Raw genomic sequence first — 24,913 nt, 5'->3', positions numbered from 1 at the left:
GGGTCTGGTGGGGGCTCCCCATCTTGCATTCCCCTCTGCAAGCCATCTCTGCCCAGCCTCCAATTGACCCTGCCTGGGAACAAGGGACGAGGAGGAGTTGAGGCTGGGGAGAACCCTGCCAGTTGGAGAAGCCCCATGGCAGGAAGGTATATGTGGACATAGAGTATACCTGACTTCTCCAGCCACTGACTGCTTGGGTTGGGCTGTGAAACAGTGGAATGGCTGGAGTCTACAGGCATTTGGAGCTGGGGGTGGGGGTGATGAAGGACTGACCCACACGGACTAGACTGTGTGTTGGGTGTGGGGTGGCAATGCATTCACCCCCAGTGGGGACCAGGCAGCACTGAAGTTTGTGGTGATGCTGCTCAGTTGCTGCTCTTTCTTGGCCCTCTTTTTCAACTCTGTTGGGCCCAAAGGTTGGGAATAGGGGACAGTACCCCAGGGCTTGCCTCTGTCTTGGGCACGTCGTTGCTTTTGGCCTGCCCCCTCATCTCTGCCCTCCCAGTGGTTGGTATGTTGGGAAACCCATCTCAGTTCCTGTGACCCAGTTGTCTCAAAAGCCACGGATGAGTGTCTGATCTCTGCTCTGACGGCGGGATCTGCAGCCTTTCCCTGCCCTGTCTGGTGCCCGCCCTGTGTTGTACCAGACAAGACTTCTGCACCCCTGCCTCCTTTGCTGTATCTCCCCTTTGCTTCAGGTTGCGCAGCCCTGTACTGTATCCAGCACCACAGAAACCTCAGTGTTTGTCCTCTGCTGGGTTCGGGGCACAAGGAAGCCTTGGAGGTGTGGGGACAGGCTGTTCTGATAAAGAGTTTATTCCCAGGCCAGGGGCTGCCATCTTCTCCTGATCCCTCCCCACAGACACCCCAGAAAGAGGAAGCCCCTTTGAGGTGAGGACTTCATCTCAACATAGGCTGAGGATGGGGAGAAAGAGACTTTTTTTCTTTTCTTTTTTTTTCTTTTCTTTTTTTTTTTTTTTGTAACATGTTAGGAGTTGATGTTGCAAAGAGTAGTTTACATCTTCACTTTCTGAAGACACTTGAATTTAGGACCGACGTATCTGTGACAAGCATGCCAGGAGTGGCAGGGGCCATCAGGGCTTGCCACTTCACACCCACCATCCTCTCATGAGGATCCAAGATCTGAGACAAAGCAACAGCCTGCCCAGATCCTTCTGTTCATCCTGTATCCTTCCAGGATTGGTCCATGCCAACACACCCTTTGTGTGTCAGCCCTGCTCGGGGCAGGTTTCTCACCCTCTCCTAAACCTGGGAACAGGTGCACTACCAGCAGAGAGGGGCTGCCAGCCGAGCCCCAGCCTGGACTCTGGAGCTCAGATCACGATGCTGAGCCCCATGTCAAAGTTGTGTTCTGTTTTGTTCATTTGTAGCTTCCCTTCCCCCTTTCCTGGTGATTGATTTTAGAAAAGAAAGTAAGCTGCTCAGAAGGCCCTAGAAGTGGGGAGGGGCAAGGAAGGAGCTAGGGTTGGGGTTTTTGCCAAAAGCCTGGGTAGAGCAGTCGGGATCATCTGGCGCCCTCCTGAGGGGACCCCGTAGTGCCTCCTGTGTGGAGGGTCCCTGGACCTGCCCCAGCCCACCCTCTCCTTCAGCCATGTTGACGGTGGCGGCAGAGAAGATAGGAACTTACAGCCCATTTCTCACGGGAGAGGAAAACATGTCACCTGGCTTTGCGGAGAAGGTTCCACCTTATGCTCATAGAACATTATCTTTACCATGTGCTAGGATATCACACTTAAAAGGACAAACAATGTAAAATACTTGAATGAGCTTGTATTATAACATTAATATTATTGAGAGTATCTGCTTTCCAGGCTGAAGTGATTCATTATTCTAGTCTGCTTTAGTCCTTTGTAATTTGTGGTAATTATGCTTTTCTTTTTAATACAAAAAAAATGTATAAAAATAAAAACTTGAAAAGGCACAATACTGGCTGGTCTCCCATCTGGGATACAACTGTTGGGTGTGAGGAGGAGCTGGTGAGGGGAGAACCCTGCCTGGGACAGGGGTCCCTTAGCTTCTAAGGCAGCATGAGAGCTGCCAGTCTTGAAGCCGTGCTCACCTTGTGTCTTAAGATGTGGGAGCTGCACCAGTGCCATAGAACAGACGAGTCCAACAGCCAGGGTTTCCTGCACCTGCTGTGGCCTGGCCCTAAGGGAAGAGACAGCCAGGAAGGAGGGGGGTGCTGTGATTTCTCACAGGAGGGTTGGCACCGCTCCTCTCTGAACAGACTTCCTTGCTGGGGTGTCAAGTTCAACACTGGCCTTATGGACTCCAGGGGAGCCAGTGAGCCCTGAGGATTGATGTTAGGGAGGAGCCCCCACCCCACTGGGACTGGCCTCTGGGCTATTGGTGGCTTTCCCCCAACCCGTGAGGCTAGTCTCTGGCAGTAGTATTCTGAATGCCAATTGGGCCTAGATGTATAATTACAAAATTAAAAATAAGTTCTGGCTTTATTTACTCATTCATCTGGCAACTGTGTCCCATGCCTGGTTTTCCAGAGAATTCCACCAGCCAGCAGATGGGCAGGGAGTAGGAGATAGTGGCCAGGGCTTATGCAGGCTGATTCGGACAGGAAGACAGTTCAGCCTTACTCCCACACCTAGGAATGCTTGTGAAAGGCCACATGACCGTGAGTTGTGCAGAGGCGAGAAAATACTGCAGTGGCTAATGGAGCTAAAAGGAGACCAGTTTATTTTCCATGCTTCCTCCTTTCACACATTTTCTGCTGCAGATTTGACACCTCAGCCTTTGCTTGAGTCTTATCTGTTTACCAACCTCAGGGCCCTTCTGTTTTATGCAGAAGAGGACAGGGCTGGGCCCCTGTGCCAGGGCCCACCCACTTGCCTGCCAAAAGGGATGGAAGGTGGACTGCCTCTTACCCACTAGGTGCCCTGCCGGAACTTCCGAATCTCAAGGTCTTAAAGGGAAAAAAATCTTCCCACTCTTTCTCTTTCTCCGTGTTCATTTCCTGCCCTTTTTAAGGATATTGAAGGTGGGCTATTGTCCGAACAGTTCCTTATAAGACCCAGGTTGTGGGTGCAGGCTAGTGGCTGTGAGGACTTAGCTAAGGATATAGGTCACCCACCAGGTGCACCAACTCCTGAGGCGGGTGAGTGGGTGGGGCTTTGTCCTCTGAACTCCTAGCGCTGATGGGAAGAAGTACTTTTTGATGGTTCTGCCTGGAGACTTGTCCTTATCAGGTGTTAAAGTATTTTATAAAGCTACAGTGGGTGGTTATCTAGACATGTGAGAAGTGAAAGTTCAGGAATAGACCCAATTATGTGGAAGAATTTGGTGATTGATGATCAGAGTGGTCAGATTGTTCTTGGGAGCCACTGGGCCGGCCCCTGACAAAGACCATGGCTGCTGAGGGCAGGGCAGGGTGGGGATTGCTTCCACCCCAGCAGCTCTGGTTTTGTTTCAGATAAGCTTCCTGGTAAGATTGCATTTGAAAGGTATCACTGCTAGAGCAACCGAGTAATCATTTGGGGGGAAATGAGGATTTTGCCCTTTGTTCAGCCATGTTTTTCGTGCCTTCTCATTGGAGAGAGAGGGTTCTAGCCTCTGGCCCTGCTTCAGAGAGTCTCATTAGGCGCTTTAGTCAAGTGTCCCCAAACTTTGACCCTTCCCTCTGGATTAAAGGGCCCCCAGTTTAGCAGGTCCACAGGGTTTGGCCTTTGGTTCCCAGGTTTGGCTGATGGCACTGGCATTTGGGCTGCACCTGTGTTGTCAGCTGTAATCCAGGGAGAAGCTTCGATGTTATTTTTGTTTTCAGAGAGGGCTGATGTTTGTTTGCAATGGGTCAGAGGTAAAAGGAGCCTTTGTCACTGACTCTGTTTGGGAGGGGCAATGGGGACTTGACCCCTACCACTATTGCCAGGCTGTCTGGCTCTGGCCTGAGTAGGGGATGAGAGAAGTTTTGGGGACAGGAAAGGGGTAAAGTGCTCTCTTCTGGTCCCCCCAGCCCCTGGCAGCAGAAGGGGCTCTCTGGAGCCACACAGCCTCCAGTGTGGCTGCCACCTGTCATTGACTACATCTTGCCTACACAGAGTCATCTGGGCCCCTCTTTCCTTTCACAGCAGAGGACTGTGGGGACTTGTCATTGTGGGGAGCTGTTTCTCCCTCTTCCTTAAGCTAACTCCTGGTCCCCTGGAGGGACAATAGGGGCAGTCAGGGGAGCCTTGACCCTGTCCTTGGCCCTGCATTTCCTGGAAGCCGGCCTTCCCCTGCCCTCGCAGTGCTATCTTTAGTGCGGGGCTGAAGAAGTAAGTTCCTAAGTGCGGTCAGGAGGCCTCAGGCCACCTTAGCAGTCCGCTGCTGAGGGGACAGCCAGGATGGCACTCGGGCCCTCTCTCACTCCATCTTTGTGGGGTCGGGGATGCTCTCAGAGAGTGGGGTGAAGCCTAACAGGAGGATGTGTCTCTCGTAGGCCTTGGTCTGCTTGAACACGGTGTCTGTCCCATGCAGATGGTCCAGCACCCCCAGCACCCCATAGCACTGGTTGAACCTGGAGGAGAGAAGAGGATACTAGAGACCTGTGTGCTGACCTCATTTGTGCCAGCCTCTCCCACGTTTCTAAGCCCTCCTACCTCCCCTCCACCTCTCTCCTCCACGCTGACCCCCTGCATCAGAAAACCCAGGGGAGATGGGGCCCATTTGCCTGGAGCCACCCCAGACTGGAAATCTGTGAGCTTCCTTTGAAAAGCTCTTACTGTGATTGCTATGCACACAAGTCAGAACCTGTGGCTGAATCAGAACCCCCTGGAACACCCTTTAAAATGCAGATTTTCAAGCCCTGCTCCTCCCTCCCCCTAGACACTTTGATTCGGCATATTTAGAGTGGGAACCAAGAGCCTGCATTTGTGAAGCGCGTCTCTAGTAATTCTGTGGGGGGGGGGCTCCAAGGCCACACTGGAGAAAGCCTGGAAGCTTTCAGTGCACAAGTCCCCTTGTACTACATGCAGGGTTATGTATTTATGCATTTTTCTGACAGTGCCCTAGCTTATATTGTATACTCAGAGGGTCCAGCACCTAGATAAAGGTTAAAATCCCAGTTGCAGGAAGATCAAGTATCAGAAGGAATGAGCAAGGTGGCCTGTGGTCATTCTTCCCACCTCCAGAACTCTGCCTCCACTAGCGCCACATGTAAACGGAGACACCGGTGTCTGTTAGAAGTAAAGGTGTAGGTTACTGACCCACAGTGGGCAAGGGACCCTTACTTGAGATGGTGATAGTCATGGAATTCAGGTGAAGGCAGGAAGGGTAGGTGGTAGCCACAGTGGGAGATGGTGGTGACGATGAGAGTCAAGGAAAACCACACCATGATGGAGGACAAGTGGGAGCCCATTACTATGGGCCCCACCATCGCCGGCAGCATGTTGGAGACCTGCAAGGGAAGGGCTGTTGGAAGGTGGGCCCCAGGGAGATGGAGGGGACCTAGTTGGGTGTCCCCTTTGCCCCAGGGTGGTACTAGGAAGACTTCCTTGACTCAAGTCTGAAGAATCTGAAAGTTTCAAGACCCTGGTTTGCTGGAATCACTCACCTTTGCATCTTGGGACAAGTTATTAATGGTTTGAGCTTCAACTTCTTCATTAGTAAAACGAAGATTAAAAGGGTTCTTGGACCCTGGGCAGTTTGGCTCAGTGGATAGAGCGTCGGCCTGCGGACTGAGGGGTCCCAGGTTTGATTCCGGTCAAGGGCATATACCTTGGTTGTGGACAAATCCCCAGTAGGGGGTGTGCAGGAGGCAACTGATCGATGTTTCTCTCTCATCGATGTTTCTCTCTGTCCCTCTCCCTTCCTCTCTGTAAAAAATCAGTAAAATATATATATTTTTAAAAAAGGGTTCTTGAGAAGATTAAATGAGGTAACTTACGATGGGCATCTAGGAGAGCCTGGCATATGCTAAGTCAACAATAACGCTAGTTATTTAATGAATGGGGAGCGGGAGGGGCCAGTGTGGTCTGGTTCTCTGCAGGAGACCTAGGGAAGGTGGCGGCCTGTGCCCTTGCTTCTGGGGAGCGAGCTCTACTCACCACATGCTCGACAGGGTGAGCGTAGAGCGAGATCACGCCAATGGGAGCTGTCCACTCATGGTGTTTCTTGTGGATTTTCTTGTAGAATATTGGGTGGTGAAGGAGCCTGGAATAAAGTTAATAGTTCATAATCTGCAATCTCCCTTCCTCCCTTTCCCACAGACCACGAGAAACAGGTGTAGGCCCCAGGGGTTACATCTGCGGAGCAAGGTTGCAAACACACAGACCGCCCTTTGAGTTCTAACCCCACCTCTTATGCTGCACAGTCTGGGAGTGAGTGACTTTGCCTCTGTCCGCCTCAGCTGTATTAGCTGTAAAATGGGGATGATGCCCAGAAAGGATTCACTAAGGAAGTGAATGGGAAACGACCCAGGAATGGAGAGGCTTTCTTTTCTAAACAATCGCGGTTGTTGCGGTTGTCAGCTGTGGAACACGTGTCTCCCTGTTAACTGCTTCGTGGGAGGCTTTGGAGGCAGGTGGTGGAGAGGTGCCAGCTGTGCCCGGCGGCCGCTCACCGGTGTGAGTAGTAGAACATGATCTCCTCGATCAGCGTGAAGATCGCCAGCTCCAGGAGGAACCAGTGGAAGGTGGGCAGCTCTCGGCGGCAGGGGTCTCTCCACAACTTGAGGATGGGGTAGAGGAAGACCACGATGGGGAAGGAGATCAGGAGCTGGTTGAGCAGCACTGTGCGCACAGACTGGCGCAGTTTCACAGGGTCCACCTGCCCAGGGAAGGAAGGAGGGAGGGGGGACAGTGTGAGATGTAGGTCTTTTCCTTCTAGAAAAGCTCCACTGTGACCTGCTCTCAGGAAGCCCTCATTCAGAGGTGGGTGCTCGGAGTGACGTCCGGCCGTAGCTGGCAGCCCCTGACGGCTGCCCAGCCCCAGGTGGAACCATCTGGCAGTGCCTCTGCCCGCAGCCTTCGGTCTCTGCCTGAACCTGCCTTCTCCTTCCTGGTGCTGCAACTGTCACCACAATGGGGCTGCGGAGCATTCTCTCCAAGGTCACCGCACCCCCACCATTCCCTTCCTCAGAGCACTGGGGGTCCCAGGAATAGCCCCATAACCACGGGCCACTTCCTGGGGTCTGACAAGCTGGTTTAGGATTGGTCAGAAGGGATTCCTCCCGAGTCCCCTCTACAAGCTGTAGGGGCTGCTGCCCGAAGGTGAGCCGGGGTTCATGGTGGTCCTCGGACTTCAGGCCTTCCCCTTCCTGCAGCTTTTCCAGGTACTACGTCATCCAGAGATGATGATCTGTGGTTATTTTAGGAGATGCAGCCTGGGCATTTAGGGTGAAATGTTATGATGTCTAAAACTTTTTCAAATGCTTAAGCAAAAAATTATAGAGGCACAGATATTTATACTTATATATTGAAGCAAATGTAAAATGTTTAAAAGTGGTGACCCAGGTGGTATGTAAATGAGTGATTATTGTACTACTTTTGTATACATGTCTTCAAGTGTTCATAATTACAAAATGTTGGGGGGAAGAGTGGACAGAGAGGAAGTGGAAACTGCAGACAAAGACCTTTGCTGCGAAGGAGAGCAAGCATGTGAGTGGTAGTGAGTGTAGGAGACGGAGTCAAGGGTTTTGTTTGGTTTGTGGGTGGTTTCTTTTTTTTAAATCCTCACCCAAGAATATATTTTTGTTGATTTTAGAGAGGAAGAGAGAGAGAGAAACATCAATTGCTTGCCTCTCAAATGCACCCAGACTGAGGATCGAACCAGCATCCTGGGGATGTGCCCTGATTAGGAATCGAGCCCACGACCTTTTGGTGTACGGGAGGATGCTCCAACCACTGACCCACCCTGCCAGGGCTGGTGTAGTGGTAAGATGGAAAAAATTATAGCACGTTGATAATCATCCAGAGAGGAATAATCTAGGAAAGTAAGGAAACTAAAGATACATTGAGCCCTGGCTGGGTAGCTCAGGTGATAAGTGTCATCCCGATACTTGAAAGTTGTGGTTTCTGTCTCTGGTCAGGGCACGTACAAGAAGCAACCAATGAATGTATAGATAAGTGGAACAACGAATGGACGCTCCTCTCTCCCCCTATAAATCATTAAAAAAAAACATTTTTTGAAAGAGGAGGGAGAAGGGAACAATTTCCTGGAGTAAGCAAGAGGTGCTGCTGTGGTTCACAGCTCCTGGAAGGGTGGCTGTGACCGGAGCACGGACGGCTCCCGCTGTAGCAGTGGGAAGCTCCTCAGCCTAGTGAGGAGGACGCAAGGCCACCCTGTCCCAGGAGATTAGAGGAGGAGGGGCGGGCATTAGAGGAAAGAGGAGGGGTGGGAACTTGCTATGCAGGAAAGTGGGAGAGGAAACAGATGAGGCCGGATCTCATGAATGCCCGCAGCATTCAGGTGTCACTTGATCTGTTTCTGGTTTCGTAAGTGAGGGATCAGGCCTTTCTGGAATCGGCCAAAGACTACATGGCCTCCGGGGCTTCCTTCTTACCTGTGTGTCTACCCGAGGATGCGCACAGAGTAGGAGGACGGGACTGCAGTCAGGGAAGAGGAGCCCTGGCCCTGTTTCCTGGGAACAGTCTGACCTTGACCTAGTCGCTGCTCCTTTCTGAACCTCAGCTTCTGCTAACTGCGACACCTTCCCGGGTGGCTCTGCGGTCACTGTAGCCTGGAGTGCTGCCGGGTTAGGTGACATTCTTGCGAGCTGATGCGGTCTGTGGTTAGCAGCATGAGCCATGGTGTCAGAAAGCTTGAGTGTGGATCATGGTTCTGCTCATGTCATGTCTCAAAGCCTCCGCTTTCTCATCTGAACCATGAAGGTTATGACAGTGCGTGGCCTGGAAGATGTAAGCGTCTAGTCAACCGTGCGGGTGAGGAGACCCCCTGACCTGACGGAGGAAGGGCTCTCGGTGGCCAGGCGCTGGCACTGACACGGAGGCTCCAGCCCATGCGGCCTAGCGGGCCCTGGAGGAAGGCCCCTGGCTGGCCGGCTGCTCCTGCCCCCGGTGAAGGGGACTGTGAGCCAGGCCAGCAGCTCTGGTTCCAGAAGGGCTTCTGAAAGCCTGGGGCCAGGGCGCTATTTCCAGCCATTCTGCCCTCTGAGTGCAGGACTGGGGCAGCATGCCTGGGCGCTGAGGTGATTCACCCGGGTTCCTGGGCAGATCATTCAAAGATGTTTGTCTTCTCTGGGAAAGAAGCCAGGGCGTGATGTGGGTGGAGAATCACCTTCTTCGTTGTTGGGTAAGAAAAGGCTCCCGGAGGTGGTCGGAGCGCCAAGCAGGTCAGCTGGGCTGGGAGCCGTGGGGCTCGCCTTGGTGCTGTGTGCGTGGATGTGTGTTCATCCTGAATAAACTAAGCGCTGTGGGTTGACTGAATAACTGGGAGGGGGGGCCTGCTTGAAAAACAACCACCACCCACACATTCAGAATCCATACTATCCATCCAGCACAGAGGGGTCAGCCATTGTTTCCACCGGTGTCTTCACTCACGACAGCTGTCACCGTGTTCCAGCAACCAGCCACTGCTGTCCCTGCACCTGTGGCTGAGGGGGGAGCTGCCTGGCATCTCCAGGACTCAGCCCAGTGCCAGGCTGAGCCGATCACTCCTGCTCCTAAAATGCCAACCCCAGCGCTGTGGGGGCGCGCAGGCAGGGCCAGCTTGGGGCGGGATCAGAAGACCAGAACAGTAGTTTTGACTGGCTGGCTCTGAGAGTTGGTCCAAACTATTTCCTCTCTTTAACCTTATCACTTGGGGGAGCCTCGTACACCTTAACTTGGCTCGCCCTGGCCACCGTCTCTCCGGGGCCAGCGGTGAGGATTTTGAGAGCGTGGCTTTAGCCCCTGCTTTCTGGGCTGTGACAGGGCGGGGCTGTGGCAACTCTTACCGGTTCATTCTTGCCCGCCTGAATCCGGTAGCGGGAGATGAAGTTGGGTTTCCCGGTTGTGTCGACCACCAGTAGCAGCCCGTTGATGGTCCAGAATGACAGAACAGGCAGGTAGGTGGCACCTAAGGTTGAAAAGCAGAGGGGACAGTCAGGGCGACGTCAGGTTCCCATGGCATTAACTGACCACGCACTTGGCGGGGACCCAGCCGGCATAGGAGGCAGTCCCTTGCCAGGAAGGGAAGCCTTGGTGCTCCAAGCCAGGATACCTCCCTTTAGTGACAGACTAGCTGAGGGGAACTTGGACAGGCCACTTAAGAAGTGTCGTTAGCCCTGGCCAGTTTGGCTCAGTGGATAGAGCGTCGGCCTGCGGACTCAAGGGTCCCGGGTTCGATTCCGGTCAAGGGCATGTACCTTGGTTGCGGGCACATCCCCAGTAGGGAGTGTGCAGGAGGCAGCTGATCGATGTTTCTCTCTCATCGATGTTTCTAACTCTCTATCCCTCTCCCTTCCTCTCTGTAAAAAATCAATAAAATATATTAAAAAAGAAAAAAAAAAAAAAGAAGTGTCTTTAGCCCTGGCCGGTTTGGCTCAGTGGATTGAGTGTCGGCTTGCGAACCGAAGGGCACATGCCTGGGTTGCGGGCTCGGTCCAACATGCGGGAGGCAGCCAATCAATGATTCCCTCTCATCACTGATCTTTCTATCTCTCTCTCCCTCTCCCTTCCTCTCTGAAATGGAGAGAGAGAGAGAGAAATGTTTTTACTTACTTTCTTAGTTTTAATACAGGGATAACAACCATCTAGGTGGTTAAAGACATTTATATACTCTAAAATATAAATCAGTTTAGGTTGGCCTTTGGGATTGTGGGCCCAATGCACTCTGTTTCCAAGGAAGGAAGCAGCAGCGGAAGTAGGGTATGGTCTGGTTCCCAGCGAGCACTGGACTAGGAGTCCATCGAGGACCTAATCCGTTACCCTACTGACTGAGCAGTGCGACCTCAGGCGCCCGCCCAGTCAGCGTTTCCTAACGTGGAAAACTCCTCTCTCAAGGGGCACCTTGGTTACACAGCCTTCATCCTGCTCTCCTGGAGACTCAGGGTCCAGCTAGTGTGTTCATAGCTCTGACAATTCCTGCAGCAAAGAAACCTGTTTGATTTTGTCAAACCCACCCTTCCCCCAAGCTTTTTCTTAAGCCTAAAGCTTTATTTTCTCAGAGCACCCAATAATGAGCCCTGGCCGGTAGCTCAGTTGGTTAGAGCATCATCCTGACATGCCAAGGTTGCGGTTTGATCCCCGGTCAGGGCACATACAAGAAGCAACAATAAATAAGTGGAACAATGTATCGATATTTTTCTCTCTTCCTCTCTCTCTTCCTCCCCCATTCCTCTCTCAAATCAATAAATTTTTAAAAATTAATAAAAAAAACACAATGAAATATAATTTTTTAAAAAAAGAATGCCTAAGACTAGGGTGGCCATGCATCCCAGTTTGTCCAGGACAATTTTAATTGACATCTGTCATTCCAGCATAATTAATAAGACCTCATTCACTCCCACAATTTCCCTATTTGAACCCCTCATATGCTATATGGCCACCCCACCAATCACCATCCCACAGCACGGATGTTGTGTAGGATATATTAGAAAATGATGTCCAAGACTTAAACTTTAGATACAGCTTTTTGCTCCACATCCACTTTTCCATGAAGTCATTCCAAGTATCGCTGATGTCCTACTGTGAACGAACAAGCACTCTGTCCACCCCAATTTTACCTAACCTTGTACTATTAATTTTACTTTTCCATGTTTTGCCTTGTCCTTTAAATTCAGTATCTAGGGGCGAGGACATTGTACTTAACTCTGTGTCTCTGTATCCCTCTTCCAGCAACCACAGTGCCTTGTAGCAGTTGACACCTGAAAAATAGTTGGCTGGCTCTGAGGGGACATGTGATTGGACACAAACAACCTGGAGGGCAATTTGGCAGTAAAAAAAGAGACACAGAGACACAGACAGAGGGAAAGAAAAACGGACATCAAGGAGCATCACAGCACTTTACAATCACAGAACATTCAAACAGCCTAAATGTCTATTAGGAGGAAATGGACTACATTGGGCAGCTTAAAATATTAAGTAAATCTATATTAATTGACATGGAAAGATGTCCACAATCTAATGAAAAACAAGTTTTAAAAAATTTGATGTCTTGCCAAAACCGGTTTGGCTCAGTGGATAGAGCGTCGGCCTGCGGACTGAAAGGTCCCGGGTTCGATTCCGGTCAAGGGCATGTACCTTGGTTGCGGGCACATCCTCAGTGGGAGGTGTGCAGGAGGCAGCTGATCGATGTTTCTCTCTCATCGATGTTTCTAGCTCTCTATCCCTCTCCCTTCCTCTCTGTGAAATATCAATAAAATATATTTAAAAAAAAAATTTGATGTCTTGCGCAGCCGGCATGGCTCAGTGGTTGAGTGTTGACCTATAAACCAGGAGGTCATAGTTCGATTCCCAGTCAGAGAACATGCTAGTGTTGTGGGCTCAATCCCCAGTAGGGGCCGTGCAGGAGGCAGCCAATCAATGAATCTCTGTCATCATTGATGTTTCTCTCTCTCCCTCTCCCTTCCTCTCTGAAATCAATCAATAAATATATATATATTAAAAAAATTTTTTTGATGTTTTATAAATTCAACTATATATCTAATGTATGAGATTAATACTATATTTAAGAGTGGTTATTTCTTGGATATGGGAGAATGGGTGATTTTTCACCTTCTTTATGATTATTTGAATGGTCTGATTTTTGTTTTAGCAATGAGCATGTATTTACTTTATCTTTAATAACCAAGTCTTTTATTTTGGAAAAAAAACATTGGGTTGGTGGTTGCCTAGTGGGCCATCCATCAGGGTGGCTGCCTACTTGGAAATCCAAGGGCTCCTTGAGGAATACAGAATAAAAACCACAAGAGATGATCTTGAACTTTCTTAGCTCTAACGTTTATAATTGCAAGTATTCTCTGTCTGATGAGGTGATAGCTGGGTTCTCATCATTTTAACAGAAATACGTGAAATGTTTTCCCACCATTTTCCCTACAGACATTTGCAATCCACACTGTTCTTTTCAACGACTGCTTAAGATCCCTTTAAAAAAAAAAAAAAGATCCCTTTGAACCAGTCATATTAAACATTCAGCCCATTTTCAGAGTTATCCTCCCAGCTGAAAACAAGGGACATTTTATTTGTACTTTCGCTTTGTGACAACTGACACTTTTTTATCTCCCCTTCTAGGCTGTGACAGAGGTTTTTGATGGGGTAGAGCAACACTTTATCTTAAATATCTCTACATCTTCCATAAAAGTTTGGCACAGAGGAACATTAATAAGTCTTATTTGAATGGACGAGGACATTCACTATTGTAGATAATGCTGTTGTAAATCGCTGACATGGCTTTTTCTTCCACGATGTTTTCTCAGGCTTGTTTTGAGTCATTCACACTGTCAGTAAACATTTGAGTGACGCCTGCTGTCCAGCCCCAAGCTACATGGCACCAAGTACAAGGACACGGCCTCACATGATATTGAGAAAGCTGTCTGACATCTGAAAGCAGGAGTATTGCTCTGAACATGCCTTCATTTTCACACACACTCTTTATTATTTTCTATTTTGGGGGAGACGGAGGTCTCCATTTCTCAGCTTCTTTTGTTAGTTATCTGTGGACATCCATTCCAGATTCGCCACAAGTTGAGCTCTCTTGGGGGTTACCACTGACTTAAACTTGAAGCCCTTATTCCTTGTGATAATGAGCTGGGAAGTCCCAAAGTAGAGAACAAGACCATCGGAAAAGGAACTGGAGTCCTGAACCCAGGCTCTCGGTGCCGGTGGTCTGGGAAGCTCACCTGTCACAAAGAGGATCCACTCCTTCCCTTCGAATGTGAGCAGCAGCCTCTCCCACTGGGCTTGCCAGAAGTGGCCAGAAGCACCCCAAAATCTCTGAAGATGCCTTGGGGAAAAATCAGGTTCCTGGGTGAAGACTGGTGGGCGCTCTGACCCCAGACTCCCACCTCCTGCCCTCAGGTCCAACAGACTCACCACGTGACGGAGTTCCAGAAGGCCACCAGCAAGAGAAGGCCGGAGCCCAGGATGAAGGCAGTCCTCCTCATGGAGCCCCAGATGTGTCCCTCCTGGGGAGGACAAGACAGCGTCAGGCCCTGGCAAGCCTGCCCCCACGTAGCCCGCTGCTGAAGCTGGCAGGAGTGACGAGTGATCAGGATCTCAACCACGCCAGCACCGCCGACCTTTTCCCAGTTTCTAGGGGAGGCTCATCCTTATCAAGAACCCTGCGCTGTATGTGGGTGTGTTTATGAAAATCAGAGCTCAAGGTTGTGGAGAAGGCGGAGAGAGAACCAACCTGACTCCAGAGAAACTGGCAGGCGATTCTGTCACCCAGAGAAAGGCAGGCGAGCCTTCCAACAGCTGTGGCTTTCGTCACCAGTCCTCCCGTGGAACAGAGATACCCACTATGTAGGCATTGGAGTCACCTGGGAGCCCTTTAAAAATTCCAGGCCCCTCCCAACCCAATTACGTAAGAGCCTCCAGGGTGGAGGCTGGGCCTCCAGGTTTTTCAACGCTCCCCAGCCAATACCAAGGCCAGGACAGCCCTCACAGAAGGCCGTGCAGAATCCTTAGTGAGGACACCGGGACTTCACCGTGCTAGGGCCTGTTTTCCCATCCCCGTCACCGCCTGCCCTTGAAGAAAAGAGTAAGTGAACATATGTTCTGACTTTTAACAACCCCTCGTCCTTCCAGCAAGACCAGCCAAGGTTGCCAGCTGGACAGGACAATGGGCAGGTCTAGGGGCAAAGAGCAGGCCACTGGCAGTCACTGGAGGTGCTTCTGTGTCCTCCAAGAGCCTAACGCGGCGATCACGGCAAGCCTGCTGCGCACACGAGGGGGTCCCAGGCTTGGAGAGGAAGAGCTCTGGCGCCGGGTGAGGCAGTCTCTGCTGCACCGTGGGCAGGATTACGGACATCCTCACACCCCCTGCTTCCCAGCCAGAGGAGTCTGCTCAGATTCTTCGTGGGAGAACTGAGGAGCTGGTCCCCGTGCACCTGGGCTCATCTGCACTGTGTGAGCTGGGGCCCCCACGGAGGGTCAGGGGGTGTTGTGGGGGAGGGAGGGTCGAATAGGACACTTGTTTTCATCCAGACCTTTGGATCTAAAGGAGCAGATTGTTTTGATTGATCCACTCAGAGCAACCTGAGTCTGCACTGAATCATTTCTTCTCTGCTTACCCATCCCACCTTTGATCAAAAGACCAAAAAACAAACAAACAAAAAAAAACAGGTCATTGTCCAGGGCCAGTGAAAAGTTAAAGGGCTAGTGCTCATCCGGGCCTTGAGCTCCGGAAGTGAGCTTTCCTCACGCTCCCTCGCCCTCGCCCTCGCCCTCCGTGAGGGCTGGGCCCACAGGACCAGAGGGACTTGTTCTTTTACGCAGGTGTTCATTGCAAGGTCACCCCGAGCTCCTCAGACGGGTTGCCTTGGGCTTTTGCAATGATTCCTTTTCTAGGACTCGGAGGACCCTTCTCATGAACTTTTCCAGACTCACTAGGATTTTTTTTTTTAATATATTTTATTGATTTTTTTACAGAGAGGAAGAGAGAGGGATAGAGAGTTAGAAACATGGATGAGAGAGAGACATCGATCAGCTGCCTCCTGCACGCCCCCTACTGGGGATGTGCCCGCAACCCAGGTACATGCCCTTGACCAGAATCGAACCTGGGACCCTTGAGTCCGCAGGCCGACGCTCTATCCACTGAGCCAAACCAGTTAGGGCACACTAGGAATTTTTGAGTTTAATCAAATCAAGCTAAGTCAAACTGAAAACCTCAATTTCACACTCAGGATTTTTTCCAGGGATTGTGGTGGTTTCTCTCTCCAGCAGCCTGAGTGGAGGGACTATAAACAGAAGCATGCAGTGCTGAAGTTAGCTGCGTCAGGAGCTGGTTCCCAGTTCCTGTTCCCAGTCCCCAGTGGGCCTCTTTTCCCAGAGCAGTTCTGGAGAGGGTGGTTGCAAAGGCCTGAGACATGGGACATTCTAAGGGCCAAGAGACAATGGGAGGGTAGCTATGGGGCTGGCTGTTCCCTAGGGCAGGCAAAGGGGCTTTGCTTATAAGGAAGCTTGCAGTCACGTGCTCTTGGCTCACCGACTGAAATGAGCTCATCACCAATATGTCAGTTCCCCCTAAACCTCGGGAGAGGTCAGCTATGAGCAAGTGCGGAGATGGAAAGGGCCACTGGCTGCTTTCTCACCAGTGTGGTGGGTGCTGGCGTTTACCTGCTTCGGCTGCTCATGGCGCTGACGTCCTGCTTCCCCCTTCATCTGCAATAAGGAAGCACAGGTGAGTCTGGATGTCAATGTGTGCGGCCAAGGAAGTAGGGAACGGGAAAGTCACGGGGCATGGCTAGTGGTGATTTTTAATGCTGGCGACCCATTGAAATCACCTGGTGAGTTTTAAAAAGTTGCTCTGGCCCTGGCCGGGTAGCTCAGTTGGTTAGAGCACCATCCCAATATTCCCAATATGCCAAGGTTGTGGGTTGGATCCCCAGCCAGGACACATACAAGAATTAAACAATAGTCTACGGCCATACCACCCTGAACGCGCCCGATCTCGGAAGAATTAAGCAATGAATGAATAAATAAGCAGAACAACAAATTGATGTTTCTCTCTCTCTCTCTCTCTCTCTCTCTCTCTCTCTCTCAAATAAGTGAAAAAAAAAATTTTTACAAGGTTGCTCTGGGTACCAGTAATATGAATCAGAGGGTTGCCAATGGGACTTTGCCTGGAATAGGCTTTCTCAGATATGGGCTGTGACAAACCCTTCTTTTTGAGTAGCTTCACTCTCTGCCTCAGTATGACTCTCTCTCATCCAGAGGAAATCTCTGTCCTTATCTGCCAATGACCTATGGCCCAGGAGCTAGGGCTGAAGCCAGGGCTCTGTCTGACTCACTTGGACAGCTTCCTTAACCTCTGTGAAGTCAGGTTACCACACATGGGTGGGGTTTGTCACACTGAATAACAATGAAGCATTCTGTAAGCTGTTCAACTGTGATTCAAACAGTAGGTATATTTATATACAGAAATCGTTCAGACAGTGAGCCTGAAATCTTATACTTTTCTCAAGGTCACATCTCAGTTGTAGCTATCACTTACTAGTTCTTGAGACCTTGGTCAAGTTGTCCTCTCTGAGCTTTGGTTTCCTTAGCTATAAAATGGGAATAACACCAGTGTCGCCCTAACCGGTTTGGCTCAGTGGATAGAGCGTCGGCCTGGGGATTCAAGGGTCCCAGGTTCGATTCCGGCCAAGGGCATGTACCTTGGTTTCGGGCACATCCCCAGTAGGGGGTGTGCAGGAGGCAGCTGATTGATGTTTCTCTCTCATTGATGTTTCTAACTCTCTTTCCCTCTCCCTTCCTCTCTGTAAAAAGTCAATAAAATATATTTTTTTAAAAAATAACACCATTGTCTTTCACTCATGTGATCTCTGCTGGGGAGATGTGAGAAACATCCACATGCACCCTGACCAGGGATCGAACCCACCACATTTTGGTGTACCGGAAGACACTCCCAACAACTGAGCCACCTGGTCAGGGCCTCACCTGGTTGAAGAGGTGCATGAGGGATCACCTGGTCCCACCATGTGACCAGGATGAAGGAACCTCGTCAAAGGAGGCTAGGTAACCTCTCAGAGTTTACAGATGGCAAAGCCAAGATGGGGGTCCTGCTTCCCATCTCTCTAAGGACATTTTATTCTTCCGTGTTTGATGATTGTACCTGGTTTTATTATCCTAGATGCATGTTCACCGGCTATAAACGCAGGAAACTGCTTCCCTTGATCCACATTTCTTATGTCACTTAGGCGGAAGGAAGGAAGGAGGAACGGTGACTTACAAAGTTAGGACAGCAGAGGCGGCGCCAAGCAGGCGCTCTCCGTCTCCACTGGGAACACATTATGGCAGGAGGGATGCAGGCAGCTCAGAGAAAAAGCCTGTCAGGGGAAGTGCTGGGACATTGATACCCAGCCAGGGAGATAGCATCTGATTTAAGAAAGGGCACCTGAAAGTTTGGCCAGTGTTGGCCCAACTCCCACCTGAGCCCCCCACCCCAACCAGCCCCACCGGGGCCTGCTTTTGCCCCCTCCTCCAGCTCCCTCTGTGGCCTGGAAGACAGCAGGGGGGCCTGCTGTGGCTTGTAGTTGTGGAGTTCTGCCTCCCTGTGAGTGCCCATGAAAACCAACGAAAGAACCCTGGCCAGTGTGGCTCGGTTGGGCGCTGTCCTGGGCACCAAGAGGTTGCCAGTTCAATTCCTGGTCAGGGCACATGCCCTGGTTGCAGGCTTGATTCCCGGTATGGGGCACGCAGGAGGCAGCCCATCAATGATTCTCTCTCATCACTGAGGTTTCTCTCTCTCTCCCCCTCTCCCTCTGGTTCATAGGTCGACACTCAACCACTGAGCCCTAATGACTGGGTCAAAGAATTCTCCTTTGAATAATGATTTTTCTCCACCTTCACTGTCCAGAGCATTTCTGGTTGGCCCGATCCTGAGTCTGGCCCACATCGTCACGGTGGACAAGGCCCGGTTCAGACAAGCCACCCTTCGCGCAGTGACAGGACTCTGGGATGAATGAGGCAGATCACTTTCAATCCTGCCGTTTGCCTGCTGCCTGGAGTCCCCCGGAGCACAGATCATTAGGCATGAGGAAGGCAGGGCTAGGCACTGGGGGGATAAGCCTGTCAAATGTCTTCATAATCAGTTAGTCAATATTAAAGGAAACACCACGTTGGGAAAGACATGGAGAATAAACGTCTGCAAACCATTTGCAGGTAGAACGTTCACACCGGCGTGGGTTTCCCTCCTCAGGGCTTGCTAGGAGTGGGAACAGTTCTGTTGATCCTGTTGAGGTAAGCATCCTGTTTGGGAAGGAAGCTGAGGAGATTGTCTGTCTGTCTGTCTTAAGCTTCCAGGACTCTCTGGGCTATACCAAGCATAGCCAAAAGAACTTCATTTACAAGTCAGTCTCATTTCTAGCCTTTTCCCACTGTCTTATCACCACTATCTTTGCTAAGAGCTTGCGGAACAACTAAGACATGACCTTTGATCTTTCAGAAGCTCCTCTAATCCTTCTGCGATTTTTTATGGAAAATTTACTCTGTGCAAGGAGCCCTGGAGCCAACGTCCATATGGAAAGCCCTGGGCTAGAGGCCTGGGCTGGAGCTGAGAAAATACCGAGTAGGGCAGGAGATCTGGCACACCTCAGAAATCTTTAAAAAAGGACCATGTACAGGCTTTCTCTGTGCTCTGGGATACAGGGTTTCAAACCTCAACACTGAACCTTTCCCTCCCAGACTGGGTTTTAACTTATCCAAGGAATGCTGGGTTTTAGTTAAACCATACTTTCTTTTTTCTTTTTAAAGCAAGATAGATGTAGAATCTGCCATGTGAATATAAAAACTGCAATTGAAGATATTCCTTATTCCATTATTTAGTTCCCCCAAAGAAATTAGTGCACATAAGTTTTTCTCTTTGGAAGAAGTGGTATGCTTTCTTGTGGAATGCAAAAAAGAAATAGGCAATCCTCCACCAACACCCTTTTTTTTTTTTTTTATGAGGGAAAGAGAGAAACGAAACATTGATTTGTTGTTCTGCTTATTTATGCATTCATTGGTTGCTTCTTGTATGTGCCCTGACATTGGATCAAACGCCCAACCTTGGCATATTGGGATGACACTAACAAACTGAGCCACCTGGCCAGAACCCACATCAGCCATTTTGCTTTAGCTGCCGGACAGCTCAGAGTTAAATTTAATGCGCAATTACACTTCTTCAGATTTTTTTTCCCATTTATATAATCTAACTAGAGGCCCAATGCACAAAATTCATGTAAGAGTAGGCCTTCTTCCCTCCTCCCCTTCCCTTCCCCCGCCACCCCTCCACCCCCCAACCCCCCCCCCCCCTCCACCGGCACTGGCTTCCCTCTGGCACCCGAGACCCAGGCTTCCCTCATAGCCCCGGGCTTTGTCCAGAAGGTCGCTGGGAAGGACATCCGGTCTAATTAGCATATTACGCTTCTATTATTATAGATTACATAAAAAATGATGATGTATGTGCAAGGATGTTCATTGTAAAATTGTTTTTCATGGCTAGAGATTGGAAACAACTTAAATTCCATCAAGAGAGGATTGGTTAAATAGATTAGAGTACATCCAGTAATGATGCATTCTGCAGCCATGGAAGAAATAAGGCAGTTTTGTGTGTACTCTTCAGAAATATTAAGTGAAAAAAGCAATGTGTGGAACATATGCAACCGTGCATGAGTGTATTTGTATGCTGTTTATATCTGCATAAAATAATACACGCAGCCAAAACCGGTTTGGCTCAGTGGATAGAGCGTCAGCCTGCGGACTCAGGGGTCCCAGGTTCGATTCCGGTTAGGGGCATGTGCCTTGGTTGCGGGCACATCCCCAGTGGGGGGCATGCAAGAGGCAGCTGATCGATGTTTCTCATCAATGTTTCTAACTCTCTATCCCTCCTCTCCCTTCCGCTCTGTAAAAAATCAATAAAATATATTAAAAAAAATAATAATAATACACGCACTATTAGACTAGCACTGGAAGAATATCTGTGAAACTGGTAACAATGGTGGCTTCTGGTGAGGCGAACTGGGCAGCTGAGGGGGCAGAAGCAAGGCTATCTTTTTACCATGTGCCTTTTTTCTGTTTTGAATTCTGTGCCATGAGTATATTTTACCTGCTCAGAAAAGTACGGAAACATTTAAACATTTTTAAACGACTTTAGTGCCCATTCATAGGAAACATTTTACTGAAGAGTCGTACAGTAATTTGCGCTCCTTTTACTCTAAATCAAGATTAATTTCACTTCCTGGAGGCCGTTGAGAAGTCTTTGTCTCCCTTGAAATTGTGTGACAGTTTTTCTGTGTTCACTTTTTCAGGGTGGAAGGATCCATGGCTTTCATTAGATTGTGGAAGGTAACGATGATGATTAAGAGCCAATGCAATAGTTTTCTTCTTCTTCCTTCTATTCCTCCCCCTCCCCCTCCTCCTCCCCCCCCCTCCCGCCTTCTTTTTGTTAACAATTTTAAGTTGTCTGAAAGCAAAGCATTAGCAGTAAAGCTCTCTACAGAGCCCAACCCCTTCCTATCCCCCTCAAAGCAATATGAAAGGTAGTCATTGAGTGCCTGATGGTTTCCAGTTTTTATTTATTTGCATCTGATATATATACTGTGTGTGTGTGTGTATATATATATATATATATATATATATATATATATATGTATAGTATATATATATATATATATATATATATATACATATACATATATATATATATATTTTATTGTAAACTATCACAAATTCTTTTGAAATGGAAGCTGAGGATTAAGTATAAAGCAACAGGGCCACATATTGAAATTAAGAACAAAACCTAAGAGAGACTAGAATGATGTAAGTACACTAAGACCCTGGGGGGAGGCGGCAGCAGCTCTGGTTGATGTCACCAGGCAGGGTGCGGATGCGCATCATGTCCATGTTATGAAAACTGAGTGTTGCTGCGAGGGAGTGATTAGGGGCTAAGATATCAATTTGACCTTGGAACCCTCTGCTCCGGGCAAACCTTCTGGCCAAAGGGAATGTGACTGTTTATCTTTTGACAGTGAAAGGCCCACTTGGCTGCTGGAGTCACAGGGATTATCTCCTGACATCTGATACCATCAGAAGCCAGCCACAGAGTATTTCCTAACCTGACATTTGTTCTTTGGCGAAGCTAATAGACCACATGCTATCTCCCAAGAACCTTAGCTAGGTAGGGGACTCTTCGGAGCTACTCAATCCTATCATTCTGCTGAATATTTTATGCCGAAGCAGCTTGTTTTCTGTACCTCCCCACCTGTCTGCAGACATGTTTTCAGTTTTAAGTGAACAGAGTCAGTCAGAAGATTCTAGGGAAGACCTCACAGTGGGCAGAGAAGTTCCTTAATATTGTTGGCCAATGGTAGTGCTCAAGTTAGAAACTTTGGAAAACAAAATCAACAATTATTAAATATTTAATATGTTAAGGTACTATAATCACATTTTTATTGTTTCCTCGCTCTGACTTTTCCTCTACTTTTTAAATTCTTTCAGATTCTCTCATCTAAGAACTAGAAGTTGTCTTAAGCTCATCTATTCTAATGCCCCCATTTTCCATCCGAAGAAAAGGAGGCCTAGAGATATTCAGCATTCCACTTCAAATCACAGTTATTTAGAATTCAGTGCTCATTATACCAACAGAGTCTGCAAAAAGTATAGAAAGTGCTGATGTGTGTGAATGTGGGGGTAGGCATCAGGATTTTAAAGGGACACAAAGGAATGAGTTCAGCCCCTATTAGCCATGAATAGTGTATTAGATATTGTGTGTCTTTAATACCAAAGGGAAAATAGAACATGTTTCTCTAAAATATTAATCATCCTTTTAAGAGCCATTCATGTGTGCCAGATACAATGCCAGGCACGGGAGCTAAAGACGTGCCTTGTGCTCTGTTCAATAAAGGAACACTGTATACGTAACTTTGATTTTCCAGGTGATAAAGTATATCGGAGGAGATTATGAAATAGAATTTATAATGAGAATTCATTCAGGGAAGAGAAAGAAATGAAATGCACTAAAAATAATTATTCTGATACTTTTTAACAATGACTTGACTTGTGAGATTATCCAAATTAGGTACTTTTTAGTGTGGTTCTTTCCAAAGCAGATGATTCTGACGGTGCAAGCTTCTTACTGCAGAATCCCCCAATCTAGATAAATGACACGGTGAGGCTGCAACTGATGCCCATGACCTCAGCGATCTGAACACAGGACAGGAAGGGGGTGAGGGTAGGAGGAGTAGAGAGAGTTTAGTTTTGTTTGTCTGTATCCTTTATTCTTTCAGATCCTAGGTTCCTGATATTCTGCATGGTTAATAAATGTTCCCATTTCATAGGTATTAAGATGTGTTATATCTTTATGAATGTGCAAGGTTTCTTGTATACATCTTGTGAAATTACTACCATTATTTCCCTTTAGAGGAAACAGAGAGAGAAAAAAGACCTTGTGGATCACCTTTCTATAGCTAAGGAGATAGGCCCACACAGCGGAACTGACTGGTTCCGAACTTCCCAGTTTCTGGCAAAATGCAGGGCTCCTCACACTCTGCCTAGTGCTACATGTGTTTTTGAAATAGCACAAATTTGTGTTTCAATAGAGGGAAATGACACAGGGGGAGGGCTGCTGACATGAGGACTGGGACTCCTGGCATTATTTCAGGCTGTTTGCATTCTTAGAACAAGCCCAGCAATGGGCTTCCAGGGCTGAGACTGACCTGAAATGCAATTACACCGCTTAAAGCCTCTGGTGAAGAGGGTTTTCAGGAGCTGCTATAACCATGGTCTGGGCCTACGCGAGGCTTTTAAGGAAAAAGATATTCATCCAAGATGATGAAATGCATGAAGGGGAAGGTCAAACTCTGAGACAAAAACAACTCCCTCTGGACAGCTTTAGCCATTACTGCCCGACGACTGCGTGCCCAGGAGGCTGAACGCCTGCCCATCTTGTTTACTATACCCACAGCACCAAACACAGGCCTGGCATGTAGCACGTACGCAGGAAGTGGTTGTTGAATAAATAAAAGAAGGAGTGCCGAAACCGGTTTGGCTCAGTGGATGGAGAGTCTGCCTGCGAACTGAAGGGTCCCAGGTTCGATTCCGGTCAAGGGCATGTACCTTGGTTGCGGGCACATCCCCAGTAGGAGGTGTGCAGGAGGCAGCTGATCGATGTTTCTCTCTCATCGATGTTTCTGGCTCTCTATCCCTCTCCCTTCCTCTCTGTAAAATATCAATAAAATATATTAAAAAAAATAAATAAATAAAAGAAGGAGAAATGAATAAAAAGCATTGTTTCTTTGCACTCAGAAGGGGGTCCAACATTTGCTATTGAACATCTCAGTACCTTTCCCTGTACTAATGACTTTCCTTCCTAAGGTCAGAAGTTGCTGCTCAGAGCATTTGTTTTACCAAACTGAATTGAACCTTCCTATCCCAACCAGAGGCATTTAGTTGGAATTGCACATGAAACTGAGGCAGCCCACAGGCCGGCATCTTGTCTATCTTGTCTTGCTTGCCAAGTCCCAAAGGCCTGGAAGAGAACCCCCAAATCCCCGGCCTGTTGTTCACCTCCCTCCTACACACTAACCATATCCTCTCCATCAGTAACCTTTGTTAAGCCTAGATAACAGAACTGACTTGTTCGGACTCCACACAGTTTCTGGCAAAAGCCAGGCTTCCTAAACACTTTGCCTGGCTGCGTGTGTGTTTGGAAGAGCATAGACCGGTAGCGCCTGCCTTAAGTCCTACCAGGCCGCCAGCAATTCTAAAACCGAGCCATTGTTGATAAATTTCAGTATGGTGCATCAAAACAGCTTTGATATGGTTGGGCCTTTAAATTTTAAGACTGTTGTCATCGGCCCCGTCCCTTCTGGGGGACTCTGCAGGTCAGAGGAGCAATTCAACCACAGCTGCTTTTCGCCAGTCTCTTCCAGTTAGATTTTCCTCTTTTAAGTGCTGACTTGGGAGTTTCTCCTAAACATGGTTTAGGAGCCAAACCCAAACCCATATGACAGAATTACCTGTCGGTTGCTGCCAAAACAAGACTACAGAAGAGGTAGATGGTATACATAGAGGCAGAGGACGCAGACATTAGCACTAAGAAAATGTCCCAGCAGCCACATGCAGGAGAATGAAACTAGACGACTGACTTTCAATTAACTCAAAAATTAACTCAAAATGGATTACAGCCTTGAATGTCAAACCTCAAACCATAAAACACATGGAAGAAAACAGATGCTAATTTTCTGGACATCACTTAGTGATGTTTTTGTGGATTTAATTCCAATGGCAAGGGAAAGAAAAGCAAAAATAAACAAATTGGA

General features: G+C 48.6%; 1 protein-coding gene across 3 annotated transcripts in view; it reads right to left on the bottom strand.

Moving 5' to 3' along the window:
- Window positions 1-1,778: 1,778 nt before the first annotated feature.
- FAXDC2 (fatty acid hydroxylase domain containing 2) overlaps window positions 1,779-24,913 on the bottom strand; it is a 25,039-nt gene continuing 1,904 nt past the window's right edge. Inside the window, exons 1-8 of one of the 3 annotated variants that reach the window (XM_080671849.1) lie at window positions 14,302-15,203; window positions 13,983-14,074; window positions 13,790-13,893; window positions 9,905-10,026; window positions 6,572-6,777; window positions 6,057-6,162; window positions 5,241-5,407; window positions 1,779-4,528 (exon numbers count right to left, since the gene is read on the bottom strand). In XM_080671849.1, the coding sequence (XP_080527975.1) occupies window positions 4,375-4,528; window positions 5,241-5,407; window positions 6,057-6,162; window positions 6,572-6,777; window positions 9,905-10,026; window positions 13,790-13,893; window positions 13,983-14,053 (930 nt within the window). In that variant the 5' untranslated portion in view covers window positions 14,054-14,074; window positions 14,302-15,203 and the 3' untranslated portion in view covers window positions 1,779-4,374. Of the gene's footprint in view, window positions 4,529-5,240; window positions 5,408-6,056; window positions 6,163-6,571; window positions 6,778-9,904; window positions 10,027-13,789; window positions 13,894-13,982; window positions 14,075-14,301; window positions 15,204-16,229; window positions 16,275-24,913 lie in introns of those variants that run through there. The other 2 variants (XM_080671848.1, XM_080671850.1) reach the window with 2 other exon arrangements.

This window comes from Plecotus auritus (genome assembly GCF_963455305.1).
Source record: "Plecotus auritus genome assembly, chromosome: 6".
In the NCBI taxonomy this organism is placed as follows: Eukaryota; Metazoa; Chordata; class Mammalia; order Chiroptera; family Vespertilionidae; genus Plecotus; species Plecotus auritus.
This window is presented reverse-complemented; position numbering and strand designations above follow the sequence as displayed.